At 33.5% G+C, this 15,417-nt stretch overlaps 1 protein-coding gene across 6 annotated transcripts in view; it reads left to right on the forward strand.

Moving 5' to 3' along the window:
• The window catches only part of SLIT2 (slit guidance ligand 2), a 257,772-nt gene that overhangs the window by 209,479 nt on the left and 32,876 nt on the right, over positions 1-15,417 (forward strand). For all 6 annotated transcript variants that reach the window (XM_084518845.1, XM_084518846.1, XM_084518849.1 and 3 more), the window contains 7 exons: positions 1,407-1,478; positions 1,727-1,798; positions 3,182-3,253; positions 5,543-5,706; positions 12,001-12,125; positions 12,254-12,351; positions 13,729-13,868. In XM_084518845.1, the coding sequence (XP_084374971.1) occupies positions 1,407-1,478; positions 1,727-1,798; positions 3,182-3,253; positions 5,543-5,706; positions 12,001-12,125; positions 12,254-12,351; positions 13,729-13,868 (743 nt within the window). The remainder of the gene's footprint in view (positions 1-1,406; positions 1,479-1,726; positions 1,799-3,181; positions 3,254-5,542; positions 5,707-12,000; positions 12,126-12,253; positions 12,352-13,728; positions 13,869-15,417) is intronic.

Raw genomic sequence — 15,417 nt, forward strand, 5'->3', positions numbered from 1 at the left:
ATGCAAGATCTGACTTGAAGCACATAAAATATAAACTTTGGAATCTTGGTACATACAAGAAACAAACATAGATTGGACTGCATGCAGTAATAATGTCAGTGGAGACTGGTAATGTGACTGGATATTAAATTAATTAGAATAATACTGTCATGGCTTCCATCACAGAGATTGTACCTACTCCTTTTCTATTTTTGACAAACATAGTCAGAAATTGGATAATTTTACCTCTTAATCAGAAAATACACATAAACTATTTAGCAGACAGCCGTAGTACAATAATTGATAAACTGAACAGTAAACAAAATACAAAGAAGGTGAGTATTAACAGTCTCTTAATACCAGACTTGTGGGGGTACATTATTGTCATCTCTTCTGAATGTATCTTCGTACTGCTGTTTGGAATTTAAGAATGTTCCTCAGCTGTGTTTTGAAAACCAAAACACTATGCATAGTTCTGTGGCTGAACTTGGAATCACATATGAGTCTTCTGAGTTCCAGACTAACATGGAAAATTTTTTTCTAACTTCTTTCTCATATGAATAGATTGCACTGTTATACGTGGTTTAGTATGTTTATTATTATGAGTCAATTGTCTTACATGCTTTCATGAAGTTTCAAGTGGAGAAATATGTATACTGCACTGCTATTCAACAGTACTCAAAGTTAAAATACCAAGGTCCCCTCAGAAACAAATGCTTAAACAGATTTAGAATTACATTTCACCACAAAATACAGTAAACAGCAGTGAAATAGCCAGCATAAAATGAAAACTAAAGCACAATATGAGAATAAAGAAAGAACAGACATTATTTAAATTTAGTACAGCTTTTTCAAATCTTCTTTGAAGCTACCATCTTTGAAGCTGCCAGCATACCACTCCAGCTTCCATCATACTCACACTTGAGATTTTATTCATTAGAATATTGAACAACAAGATGTTAAGGCTATAAATCTTAGATAGTGTTCTTTATAATAATAGCTCTGGGCTTTGATGTGTTCAGCCTGTAATTGTTAAGGAGATTACTATATGATACTTACTCAGGTGTCATTAAGGATATGACTAAAATGATTTCAACTTTAAAACATCACTTTTATTTCTATACTTGGGTTCATGTAGGATTGCATTATTAACTCAGTAGCATGATGGACATTGCTGTTGTAAAAGAATGCATCACGCTGCTCTTTCATCTGTGTTGAAATGAAAATGCTTTTCATTGATCAAGCTAAACACTTGCTGGGCTTGTATATGGCATGTGAAAATAAAAATGTTTGCTGCTTTAAATATTGATACCAATTATGATACTACTTCTACTAATAAAAGTAATGTGTCTGCCAGTTTAACTTCCAGTGTTTCAGGACATGGGCAGTCATTTTAAGGTCTGAATTTCTGAATTTATTTTTTATAGAGATTTAAGTAACAACAGAATCAGCACTCTTTCTAATCAGAGCTTCAGCAACATGACTCAGCTGCTCACCTTGTAAGTTTAAACATGTAACAATGACACTTTGGAAGCATTACAGTTGTTTGTTTGTTTTTTGTTTTGTTTTGTCTTGTTTTCTTGGAAAGAAAGGGCATTTTGTTAATATTAAAGCTTGCTTGTTGTGGAGGCTGTAAAATAACTTGTTTCCTAACGACCTATGTGCGCAAAAGCTGTTATGGCCTTATTCTGCATTCTGTTTACTGAATGCCTGATTTACCTGCTGACAGGATTTTGTATATTTTCAGAATTCTTAGTTACAATCGCCTGAGATGTATCCCTGCACGGACTTTTGATGGGTTGAAATCACTTAGGTTGTTGTAAGTATTATTTTTAAACCATTGTTATTTTCCAGAATTTTTATTTGCATATAACAGATAACAAATCTGTATGAAATTACTGGATTTAAAAATCTCTCAAGTATTTGAGAAGTGATAATTAATTAGTCTTGAAACTCCTTAGTGATTTCATTCTGGGAAAGTATACTATTAAAGAGCTGCACGATATATAATACGACCCTGGACAACATGTATACACAAAACCCTACACTTTATTTTTCTGCTTTTTAATCATGACTGTATCTCTTTTTTGAGTTGTATTCTTGCCTGTTATAAGAATTATAGTCTAACAAAAATGTCATACACGAATTTTCATATATATAAGTATTTTTGCAGCTGTATTTTGAAGATATTTATTCCAACAATATCTGTCTTTATTGTTTCATTTAATATTTCCATCAGGATCAACTATTCAAAACCAATAAAAAATGTTTTGATTCCAAGAAAACATTCCACTTTAGCACTAGAAAGAGCATACTTGAAAGGGCAGTGGGAGAAGCAGCAAAATGGAGCAAAGGAAAATTAAATAATGGTCATTCTAGTTTACACATTCATTAAAAAAAAAAAAAAAAACTGCAGAAATTCTGTCTCAAAAGTCCCCAGTTGAGTCTGTAATTTTTGTCTTCATTTGAGTAGCTTCATTGAATAGCTTAGGTGGATTAAATGTCTCAAATGTCTCAAGAATGGCATTAAGTGTGTTTACATAAACTCATTTTTTTGATGTAGATGTGGATCACGTCTTAACAATGATTCTGTATGTGCTAGATATACATGTAAATGAATGAATTTAAATAACAGGACATACGTTTCTGTGCAGGTTTGCTACAGCAGACAATATTGATACTTAATAAGGTTTTTACTATTAAAATAGTAAAAACTATCTTACTATTTAACTATAATAGTAAAAAAATATATATATTAAAATAGTAAAAACCTTATTAAAACCTTATATAAAACCTTGTAAAAAACTTTTTCTATCAACCTTAGTAATTATATTCATGAACAGTCGATACCTGTATTTTCTGTGCATTGATGGAAGATAAAAAATGCATGAACCAAATTAGCAGGAATTTCAGGGAACTGCTAAAAAAAGCCAGAAATATGTCTTCAGCCATACCTAAGTCCAGTAAGTACTTTGCAGACACCTTTGAATTAAAATAAATAAATAAATAAATAAAACATATCAAATGAAAATATAAGATGAAAAAAATCAAGTGATAAGTAGGCTGCTGATTAAAGCTTAAGTAAACAAGGCTGGAAACACAGAGGAACTTGAAAAATATGAAAAGATGCAAACTGTTTACAAAAGCTGTAATTTCTGAAATTAATTTGCTGAGATTTATACATTTTTTTTTTCTTGTTAAGGTCTTTGCATGGCAATGACATTTCTGTTGTTCCTGAAGGAGCTTTTAATGATCTCTCAGCATTATCACACCTGTGAGTATTCAAATGATAACCATAAATGATTTTATGTTATGTTTAGCAAATTTCATACAGTTGAACAAAGACAAATGCAAAGGCCTGCTCTGGAACAGCCCTAGCAGAGGCTGGGGACAGAACAGATAGCTAGCAGCTCGGTAGAAAAATCCTGGACAGCAAATTGAATGTCAGGCATGTGCCCTCATGGCAACGAAAGCTAAAGATGATCTGGGCTGAATTAGTAAGTGAGCAGCAAGGTGACTGAGGAGAGTGGTCACTCACTTCTGCTTGACCCTAGTAAGGACACATCTGGAATATATGTTTAGTTTCTCCAGTACAAAGTAGATGTGTATGGAACAGAGCAAGTCCACAAAAGAAGTAGGTAAGGTGGGGAGGGTGCTGTGAGTTGTGAGAAGTTAAAGGAACTGGTTTTATTTAGCCTGGAGATGGAGATGTCAAGGAGGGACCTAACAGCAGTTTTTAAACCTTTAAGGGAATTATAGCAATGATGGAGACAGGTTTTTCTCAGAGGTTGCAAAGTGAAAGATAAGAGTCAATAGTCACAAGCCATAATAAGGGAAGTTTCATTGACATAATGAAAATTTTTTCACCTTGACAGTAGTTTAGCTTTGGAACAGGTTGCTTGGAGAAATGGCAGAATTTCCCTCCCTGGAGATTTTCAGAACTCAGCAGGACACAGCCCTGAGCAACTCTGCTCTGACTTTGAAGTAAACCCCACTTTGTTCAGGAGGTGGGACTAGATGACCTCCAAAGAACCCCTCCATCCTAAATTATTCTATGTTTCTGTGTTGGTGTTTGTTGACGTTAAATTCATGGAATCTGATTTCAGAATATCATCTGAAGCACTATTTCTGTCCTTAATTTTCAATGGGAACATAGATTAGAGCTGTATTTATGGGTAGTTATTAAATCCTTTTTTTCATTTAAGGAGTAAGCTGACTAGTGCCTTTAGATGTACCCATTTTTGATGTTTCTGGATAGCTGTGGTTGTTAATAAAATAAAATCTAATTCAATAGTGGACTTTTACATTTAATTTGTCATTTCTCAGAAATTTGATGAGCCCAATCGAGCTTTAAGTCATTGATCAGTCATTCAAATGCTACTACCTCATCTACATTAAAATCAGTAAAGTTTACATAGATTTGCTTGTCTTTGCTGATATTTTTTTCTTAACGTTTACAATTATCCTTGCTAATATTCTGATTTTAGCAGAGCCAACTGCTCAGTTCACGCTGACATCAGGTTGACATTCACTCTTGTGAATATGGCCTGGACAAATTGTAGGTATTTCTCTTTACATGTGAATTTTGCTATTACACAACCATATTACCAGGTCTGATTTTTGTTAATGCTCTGACTAAAGCCTGAATGAACATGTATATGTATATATGTGTATTCAATTTCTTCTGTTCATCTGGAAGCCTGTAGCAATAATTAAGAGGGCTCAGTGTGGCAGAAAAGAGTGTGTCTGTAGTAGTTTCTACCACCTTTGCTTTTGCTTGCCAAGGATTTTACTCCCTTTCTTGAAGATCCCCTTATTCAAAGTTGTGGAACAATCTGAAAGAAGCTCTATGATCATTTTATTGAAATGAATATGGGTATGTCTTTGTAGAAAAACAAAATAGGGGCTTAAAAACCTTTAGAGTAATTAATCCCCAAAATCCCTAGCTAAATTATTTTTTAATTAAGAAACAATCAAATTTATTTAAAGAAAAGGATTTAATTTCACAACAGGGCATCTCTTATGTAAGGGGTAGTGTAGTTTTATTTATGTATACTGCAGAGATCTCTTACAGAATTCTGCACATAGTTGTGAATTCAGTGGGAGATCTTGAAAGAGGAAATAATTAAATCAAATTTGGAATCTTAGAAACAGATGGTTTGTACCAGCCTGAGAGCCATAAACTGAAAAGGAAAATATCTGGGTGGAACTTTGTGGGGCTGCTTTGGAAGAAATATTTTATTCTTCCTAACTTATCAGTATCAGTTTCATTCCGATGATGCAGTTGATATTGCCCATTACATATCAAAAGTGACACAGAGCTAAGTTTACAGAAATGCAGGTAAGAATGGCTAGGTTCTTTACCAAATTTATTGTTAAAACTGTTACTTCTTGATTTAAAACCTAAACATAGACACTTCATGCACTTACACTTAGGGTCAGTTTGGTGGAAGAAGGTATGGTTTGTGATTTGAGATTTTTGCCAACCTCAGTTTTCTGGGTTCTCTTTCTAAAAACAAACATTTAAAATTGTATTCCGTTTTTGTTTATCTGTTTTCCAAAGGGCTATTGGAGCAAATCCTCTTTATTGTGATTGTAATATGCAGTGGCTGTCTGACTGGGTAAAATCAGAATATAAAGAACCTGGTATTGCGCGTTGTGCTGGCCCTGGAGAAATGGCAGATAAACTTCTACTCACAACTCCATCTAAAAAATTTACTTGCCAAGGTACTGTTGGTGATTGCTTATTTGTTATTTAGATTTATAATACACTTTTTTTTTTACTTTTTTTTTTTTTTTTTTTTTTTTTTTACATTCATTTACAGTTGTGCATATTATCCTTAGCATAAGCCATGCACAAAAACTTTGTTGAATGGAGCAAGAGATGACTGCAGCTCAAACATTAATACAATCAGGCAAGATCTGTAAAACCAGCTACAGTGTTTGGAAGTCCTCACTGATTTGTGTCCTTCTCAGTACTCACTCTTGTCATCATTTCTCCTCATACTTCTCTAGCCATTGGTTCCTTTCAGGAATTGTATTTATTTTAAAAACTTCTGTGACATTTTGTTTTGTTTGCTTTTTTTTTTTTTTTTTTTTTTTCCAATCAAGAGAGGGAGAAAATAAGTCTAATTTCTTATTTGCAGTGTAATACTCATCAGTATATAGATGTAAATAGGTAGCTGGTACTGTCTCTTTAATGAACTAAAATTTAAACATCTACCTTCTCTTAACTAAAGAATGTCCTTTCCCTTCAGACTGTTTACAGTAAAAACTGTAAATACAACTGTAATCCTTGCAGTCTGCATTGTCTCAGTGGTATGTAATTGCATCAATATGCCCAGAATGCTGTTTTCTTTGATGTTTCAGAAGAAAGCCTAAAATACACAGAATAGATAAAAGACGTGATTACCTCTAGAAGTCTCATTCTAGATGTTATTATATAGGTAGGTTTCTTGGGGATTGAAACAAGTATTTATCTCTGTGTTGGTACCAATATTATTGGCACTTTTATGACAACTTACATTATTTCTGTTTAATTCTCAGGTTCTTTTTCTGAACTTTAGTATTTTTTGTCTTAGAACAGTATCTTTTTTATTCATATGTGAGAGTAGACTTAGTTTGTTTTGCTGTTTAATCTTCCTCAATTCTCTCAATTTCTCCCCTTTTAAGTATTTTGGATGCACGCCTTCTGCTGTAGCTTTATTTTTTCAGATTCAGGCTTATGCTTGTAAGTTGTCACTAAGCTTATAGTTATTTTTGAGGCATCAGATAAATATGATCTTATTTTTGTAGAAGTAACTTATTCTCAGAGTATAGGTAGTCATTTTTACGTGTTCATCTGTTAATGAATTATCAAAGGTAAGCATTATCAAAGGTGTAAATTCTTCCTTAAAAAAGCATTGGGATGTCACCAGAGTTAGCTATCATCCCAAGTTGTTCCTTACAACGTTCTATTCATTATGTTCATTCTTCTCTCATTAGACTTTCTGTGAAAAATTGTTTTTGTAATCAAAAAACACAGGAAATCCAACCCATTATTTTGTATGAGATGCTAATTAATTATCCTTCCAAATCCTTCTTAGAATTTTTCAATAGTATTTCTTTGAGGTCATACCTGTGTTAATTGCATATGACACTCATCTTTTGCAAAGTTCCTTGGTATGATTTTAGATTTGGTGGCCAGTCCAATCATTTTTTCAACAAGCATCCACAGAAGAATATTATTGCAGTTATGCTTTTATTACACATTGTTGTAGGTATATAAGTGAAATGAAGGACTTTTTTGGTTATTTTCTAACTATGTCATTAAAAAAAAAAAAAAGTCACCCCTTCCTACAATCATTATTATTTTTCTGTCAGACATTCCATATAGTACATCTTACTTCCTCTTGCCCATCAGAAAATATCCTTTGCCCATCAGAAAATATCCCCTTATGCAGGGAAAGTATTGTATTTCTTTCACTTCCAGGAATAGAAATCTGGTACTATGGGTACCTTTGCGATAAATAATTTTCCTGCCACTGTTCTTCTGTGAAGATGTCATAATTACAGATTGCCACTCAGCAGCTTTTCAATGACAAGATGTCCCTATAAGACATTATATGTCTGTTATCCAAAGATAAGTAATTTTTTCTTTTGCTTAGAATCATAGAATCTCCTGAATTGGAAGGGACCCACAAGGATCATCAAGTCCAACCCCTGGCTCCACACAGGACCACCCAAAAATCAGACTGTGTCTGAGAGTGTTGTCCAAATGCTTCTTGACCTCTGGCAGGCTTTGTGCTGTGACCTCTGCCCTGGGGAGCCTGTCCCCACCCTCCCAGTGAAGAACCTTTTCCTAACACTCAGCCTGACCCTCCCCTGTCACAGCTCCATGCCATTCCCTTGGGTCCTGTTGCAGTCCCTAGAGAGCAGAGCTTAGAGCCTGTCCCTCGACTCCCCTCGTGAGGGAGCTGCAGGCCGCCATGAGGCTTCCCCTCAGCCTGCTCTGCTCTGAGCTGAACAAACCAAAGGACCTCAGCCACTCCTTATACATCTTCCCCTTTAAACCCTTCATCTTTGTAGCCCTCCTTTGGACCTACTGCTAGTTTTTCTTATATTGTTGTGCCTTAAAATTCACATCGTATTTGAGGTGAGCCCACACCAGAGCAGAGCGGAACAATCCCTTCCTTCAACCAGCTAGCAATGCCATGTCTGATCCACACCAGGATACGGTTGGCCCTTTGGCTACCAGGACATACTGTTGACTCATAGTCAACTTGCTCTTAACCAAAATCCCCAGATTGTGAGGGTCTCTCAAGCCTCTCGTCCCTCAGTTTGTATGTATAGCCAGGTTTACCCCTTCTCAGGTGTAGAATCCAGCACTTAACTCTTCTTAAACTTCATATCGTTGGTGATTGCCCAGCCCTCTAATTGTCAAGATCTCTCTGCAAGGCATCTCTACCCGTGACAGAGCCAACAGGTCCTCCCAATTTAGTGCTGTCTGCAAACTTAGTATACCTTCAGGTCTTGTGTCCAAGTAATTTATGAAAACATTAGAGAACTGGCTGAATAGGAATTAGAAAGATGCTATATTCCTATTAAGAAATAGTTGACTTTTTTTTTTTTTTTTTTTTAACAGATATATATCTGTTTATTTTCTGCTATTGCGTACAGACTAACAGGCAAAATGTGTAATTCCCTCCTATCAGTACCTCTGGATTCAGTTCAAAGTGAAATTGGTGCTTGAATTTGAATCACATAAAAATAGTTTCCTGTGAAAATGAGCATTTTAAAATGAAGTCTCAGTTATAAAATTCCATAAATTTAATTTATGAAACTTTATGAACTACTTTCCTCCAGGAACCATCTTACTGTTTTCTCCTTGCAGATGTTTTTTCTAGGTTTATGGGCTTTTTTTTTTTTTTTTTTTTTTTTTTTTAATGTGGCCTCTAACAGATTCTCAATCTTTTACTCCTTTACCATCCATGCCCTGCTTCTAGAGATTCCAGGGCCTTGTGGTTTTCTGATACCAGGTAAGGTTGTAAGTGATGGAATGGGTGATATGTTTAAGAACAAACCTTCTGACCTTCCTTTTGTGAACCTCAGACAGACTTCTTTCCTAAGACATGCATGTTTACTGTTTGTTTCTCCCTTTGATGAATTTAGAACTGACTCTTCATGATATATCATTTAACATAGTTGTTTAAAAAGGTTTGTATTTTAAAAGTATAGATTTAGGGTCTGAAAAATGCAGTTGAAATGATCATTGCCACTGCATTGTACTGAAATCAGTGTCTTCATTAGCAGTTGTGATATAAGTGACTCTGCAGATACTGATTTTGAGGCCATTTGCAAGAGCAAATAGGGGCTCCTGAGTCATAAAAAGTCAGGATTTCAAGTTTTCGTTGCAAAGGTTTTGCTAGGATCTGGTCTTGGGAGAGTTTATATTATGCTTTTCTTCAAAAATATTAGACAAATAAATGAGTGTATGTGTATATTTATCAATAAAGTAATATGCATTTGGTTTTTCACTCTTTATGAAAGAACAGTGTTTATTTTGCTTTTATTTTAAGGTTTTTTTTTTTTCAGTTATGGCTTATTCAAGGATATATATATATTTCTGCAGTGTTAATAGTTAAAAATAGGGTATTCTATTTCATACAGAATATTTTCTTTTCATATGCAGGTCTTTTAACACATGCAAGCAGATAAGGGAAGGAATGATATAGTGAAAATTAGAATAGGTTCCAGAACTTCCTTTTCATTAGACTTGAGTAAAAAAAAAAAAAAAAATCTAAAACTTTTTTTTTTTTTATCTTATAGCTGAAAAATGATAAATCAAATTGATGTTCATTTTCATTGGATCCTCCATACTTAATAATTTGAAATAAATGCTTATGATACAAAATCAGATCGGTGTTGTTTACTATCTTGCTGGGAATCGTGTTCACATTTGCTGGCTCTTTTTCAGAAGTGAAATTTAGATTGCTAATCCATACAGGAAAATAACCTCAGTTACTGAATATTTTTTTATTTCATGCCAAATAATTGTCAGTTTATTTAATAAAAAGTAAAAATGAGGCCATAATGTTCACCCTAATCAGTTGAGACAAGGAAGCAGTGTTACAATTTATCTTCTTTTAGGTATGTGCTTCTCACTCCATATATTTTTCACTGAACATTTTAATACAATCTATCAATAACCATAAATAGTCTACAGTAAATAGGCAAGACTTTCTGTATGTCAATTCTGAGGTTTTTGTTTCAACTCACCTACCTTTACTGTTTGCTGCTTTAACAAATTATAATCAACTATAGATTTTTCTTTCAAAATAAGGTAATGAAGAAAAGAATAGTCAATGATCCATACAGATGGTGACTTTGGCAATTGTCACAAATTACCGTGTTCATCTCCTTGCATTTGCTTGCAAACTGTGACACAGATGGATACCAGCAACTGCAGATAAAAAGAAAAATTTGTCAGCCTATTCCCAGCATCCCTACTGTATCTTTATAATCATATGGCTTCCTTCCATGCCAGCTCCTTTTCAATGACTTATCTGAGTTTAATTTTCAAAGAAAAAAAATAAGAAAGTTAAGAGAATAAAGACAAAACAAAACAAAACCCACCATACCTTAGTAACAGTGACCTGTTGGTTTGAAAAACATTGCAGTCTGGCTCATTTTGATGAGAGCAATCAGGCAGTTCCACCACCAGTAGGTCTGAGAAGTTTTTTGTGTGTGTGTTTGTGTGTCTGTCACTGGAGAAACCACTGTTTATTCTTTGAAATTTACAAATTATCTGTAGATAAGTATAGATTTTTTTTCCATTGGTTAAATAAGAAAATAAGCTGGAGGCAATAATGTCATCAGGCAATAAAGCCGGAAGTAGTAGAGAAGGTGTGTTCATTCTCTTAATAGGCATTTGGCCAATTCAACCCTGTTTTGTTTTACAGTAATCAATCTTTCAATTTTCATAAAACATAAGGAAGCATTATTATAAGCAGGTGATTTCTAAATTTAGACAAATAATTAGTAATTTCTTTGGTTGTCTGACAAAAAAAAAAAAAAAAAAACACAACAATACTTGATGGTTTTTAATTTGAAAATTCAATGTGGGAAAAAAAAATTACAATTGTAAAGCAATGAAAAATAAATAAATGTCTAATAAATATTTGTATTATAGGGATAAGATTTACATACGCTAAAGATCTCAGTCACAGCTCTGTCTGGCTTGTGAAACTTTAGATTTTGTCATTATTCATTTCTAAATTCTGTTGTTATAATCATTAATATAAGAAACATGACCACAGGCATTGATGGCAGTCCTCATTTGCACATAGATTCATGGTATAGTCTATGGCTATTTTGAGGCTCAACTAATGCAGCAATGTAAAGAACTGGGTTGACTTCGTAACAGAGCAAGCTGCAATACAGACCTACTTATGGTGAGATAGCTTGAACAATACAGTTATAGTTCACATTATAGTTCAAAACATTATAGTTCACAGACATTAGACCAATTTACAGGTAATTCTGCCAGTTCATTTTTGCCGTTAGTCCTATGTGATCCTGAAACAAACAATTAAAAAAAAAAAAAAAACACAAAAACATTAAAAATTGTGTTCTCAGTAATACCACCAAGGGAGGGATTAGAAACTGCTATAGCTCTTTTTCTCATAGGCAATTTTTACCCACTAAAGGGACAAAAGCTGAAATTGTATTTTTCATTAAATAAAAAGGAAAGGTAATTATCATGGATCAAAACTGTGCAGATTTCAGATAATGGGGATATAGGAATCACTTTTAGGTCAGCTTTTTACTTTTTTAAAAATGATAATTAAAAATCAAACGAACAAAATTAAACCACAAATGTATTTGGGCACGTTAGAGGAATTATGGACAGTCAATTCATGTAGAAATACCACAGTCTAAAATACAAACGTTGTTTTAAAAATTAGAGCAATGCAAAAATATATCCTGTCAAGTATAAATCAGTGTTAGTTCGTTTATGACTATCACATTTGTATTTTTAAGGGCCCTTGGATGTTAATATTCTTGCAAAGTGTAACCCCTGTTTATCGAATCCATGTAAAAATGATGGAACCTGCAACAATGATCCAGTTGACTTCTATAGATGTACTTGCCCATATGGTTTCAAGGTAGGTGAATGAAGAGGAAAAAAATACTACTGAAATGTAAGCCTCTCCTTTTTAACATTTACAAGGAGTTTTAATTTACTCCACTAGAGTCTGTATTTTCTTAAATGATGTCCTTGTTCCCTGCATAGGGTCAAGATTGTGATATTCCTATTCATGCCTGCATCAGTAACCCATGCAACCATGGTGGAACTTGTCATCTGAAAGAAGGAGAAAAAGATGGGTTTTGGTAAATTGTTTTTAATTGTAATATCAGAATGGAAATCTGTTGACTCTTATAGTATATGAAATAACTTCGGTGTTAATCTTTGGGTTCTCTTTGTTAATTGCACCACAAAATCAGGTTTTCAGTGCTTCTCAAGTTTTCAGAACATGTTACTGTCCATGGAAAGCTAAAGCTCTGAAACTGTTAAAAACAACAAATGATTGTGATTAGTTGAGGCTTATCAGGTCAAGACAACATAGTATTGACTCCATTATGCTAATTAATAGCTGGCTAGATCCCTGCTGAAAAAAATCTCACAATTCATCTGTTGTTGTGTGTATTACTTCAACAGACAGCATGTAAATGATAAAATGTAAATCCCAGTGAAACAGAAAATTAATGATTCATTTGAAACTCACTATGCCAGCAGATAAACATGCTGTGAGCGTTTTTAATCTTGAGTTATTTAATCACACAGTACAATTACTCCAGATGTACTTCATGAATTATGAAATAAAGTTCTTTAGCATTCTTCTGTGAAATTATTAGTCATTTAATAATCTACACCTCAAGCTTGTTAAAAATGACACTTCAGAAAGAAACAATTCATTATCCTGCAATTCATTAAGACATTATTCTTATTTTTTATTCTAAATTCTGCCCAAAGATTAGTTTTCTATTAAAAATTAAGCATATACATCTCAATATTATGCCTCTAGAATTTAAAGTGACAATCACATCTCAGAATTTGACCTTTTTATTTTACTTGTTTAAATACTACATATTTTGAAAATTAAAGCAATCTTATAATCAAAGTTGCAGGAGTTATAGATACTGCAAATTGCATGTAAATGTATTCATGGTCATATTTGAGTGACCTTTTACATTTACTACCTTTTTATATATTTGTTTTGCATAAACATATGTAAAAGCAAAATAAAAGTTACAGCTTTGAAGAGTTTATATAGTCTTTGTTTTTACATTAATACATGTAAATACATTAATACTTGGAACTTTAAACAGAGCTTTATGATGGTGCATTTAATTGTCCATGTGTTTAAATTAAATTTTCCATGTGTTTAAAATAACAAAAATAAATAAAAGAAATATAATCTCATTTTATAATGTAACAGGTGTTTCTAAAGGAGTGCCCAGTTATGAAATTTAAGCTCCTTTAACTAAAAATAAAGGCACAAATTGTTATTGTTGCTTTTTTTCTGTAAATTAACATGTTAAAATATTTTGGTAATGTTTGTTATATGTTTTTTTAATATTATATCATCCATTTTCCTTTAGAGAGGATAGTGATTATGAATTAATGTATGTATTAATTACAGTATTTCTTGTCTGGTCTCCCCAGCTAAAAAGTTCGTGTGGTTGGTTTTATTTTCTGTTTTACAGGTGCACTTGCGCAGATGGATTTGAAGGTGAAAACTGCGAAATAAATGTTGATGACTGTGAAGACAATGACTGCGAAAATAATTCTACTTGTGTGGATGGAATCAATAACTATACTTGCCTCTGTCCACCTGAATATACAGGTAAGAGTATAAAGAGATGTACAGGTAATTCAAGAATTCCTAATAGAGAAACAGTCATGTTTTTCAGTTTGCAGATGAATTAGTGGTCATTCTACAATTGGTTTGAAGTCAAGTTTCCCTCGATATTTTTCTTCAGTAAGGCTTGTAGTCAAAAGTAGACTTTACACCCATTCGTTAATTCCTCTGTTTTGAAATTACATTTTGATATTTAAAAGTTCTTTCAAAATGTGTCCCTTACATCTGTTTACCTAAACCAACCAGTCCAGTGAAGAATCTCCCTAGTTGTTGAAATCTGAAAAATATTCTTCTTTTGCTTTATATTGTCCAAGCTGCTACCAGGGCAAAAAAGTATCCATCTGTGCCAGTAGGAAACTGGATTTGGCATCCCTAGATGCTGTCCTGCCCTCCTGTAGAAAGATTAATGCAGATTGTGATGCTTTCTGCTCTAGCACACAAGAAAATAGCATTATTAGAGTGTGCAAAATTGTTCATTTCTATCAATTGGCAGCCAGGCCAAAGCATTACCCTTTCTTTCTTTGAAATGGGGTCTCTTTTGATTATTTTCACAATCTCTGTGAGAATTAGGAACTATTACAACAGGAACACTGGAGAACAAGAATTAAGATCTATTGTTTCTGTTGATCTGTTGTTCAGTTTTTCTAGAAATCTATTTTCTGTCAGCTAGTGAACCACTAGAAGAATTCAGAGCTTCCATTCACAAAACCATGATTTGAAATACATGACAAAGAAAAGTAAAATCCTCCATAACCTAGGAATTAGATATAGCTAGTCATCCTATATAGTAACTATAATTAATCCTATTTTGGCTGTCAGATAAGCTTTTTAATGTCCTCAGGGAATGGTACATTTGAGCATTGGATGACTCTGAGGAGAGGTGAACTCATGAAGTAATTTCATTTGTTGTAAACAAAATTAGCACCTTTTTAATCCAAGGTATTTTCATCATTAGTTCTGCAACCTACTGGATTACCCAAATGATTTAGGGCATTCAAATTTAAAGTCAGTATTTAAATCTTGGAAACCCACAGTGAGTGAAAATGATAGAACATCGGTAAGAGAAATGCAACTTCATAATCTAATATATGTATTTGTGCAGTTCTTATTCTGAGTAAATGTTTGGAAAAAATTTCTTCATGCAGAATGAGTCACAATACCTAAAGCAATACAGGTTAAAAGGTTAAGTCGACAGAATAAGATACATAAGAATAACTGGGTGGTCCACATCTGGAAAATTAGACATAACCTTCTGCTTAACCATACTCATTTGGCAGGTACTGTTACCTTAATACCTAGAAGCAACTGACAATTCAAGCCTTAGAAAAAAATAACAGGTAACAGCTTCAATAAGTAGTGTTAGATGTTTGTTATTTCTCGGATTATTAATATTTTAGCCATGTCTGAGTCAAGCTTCAGATTCCCGAGATTCAGTTGCCATCTCCTTTAAAAAGGATTGGATACTCTGCTGTGTAGGATGGTAGAGAGCAAAGCAGTCACACCAGCTGAGTCTTCCTGTTTGGTGATATCATGC

This window comes from Aythya ferina, assembly GCF_964211825.1.
Source record: "Aythya ferina genome assembly, chromosome: 4".
NCBI classification, from domain to species: domain Eukaryota; kingdom Metazoa; phylum Chordata; class Aves; order Anseriformes; family Anatidae; genus Aythya; species Aythya ferina.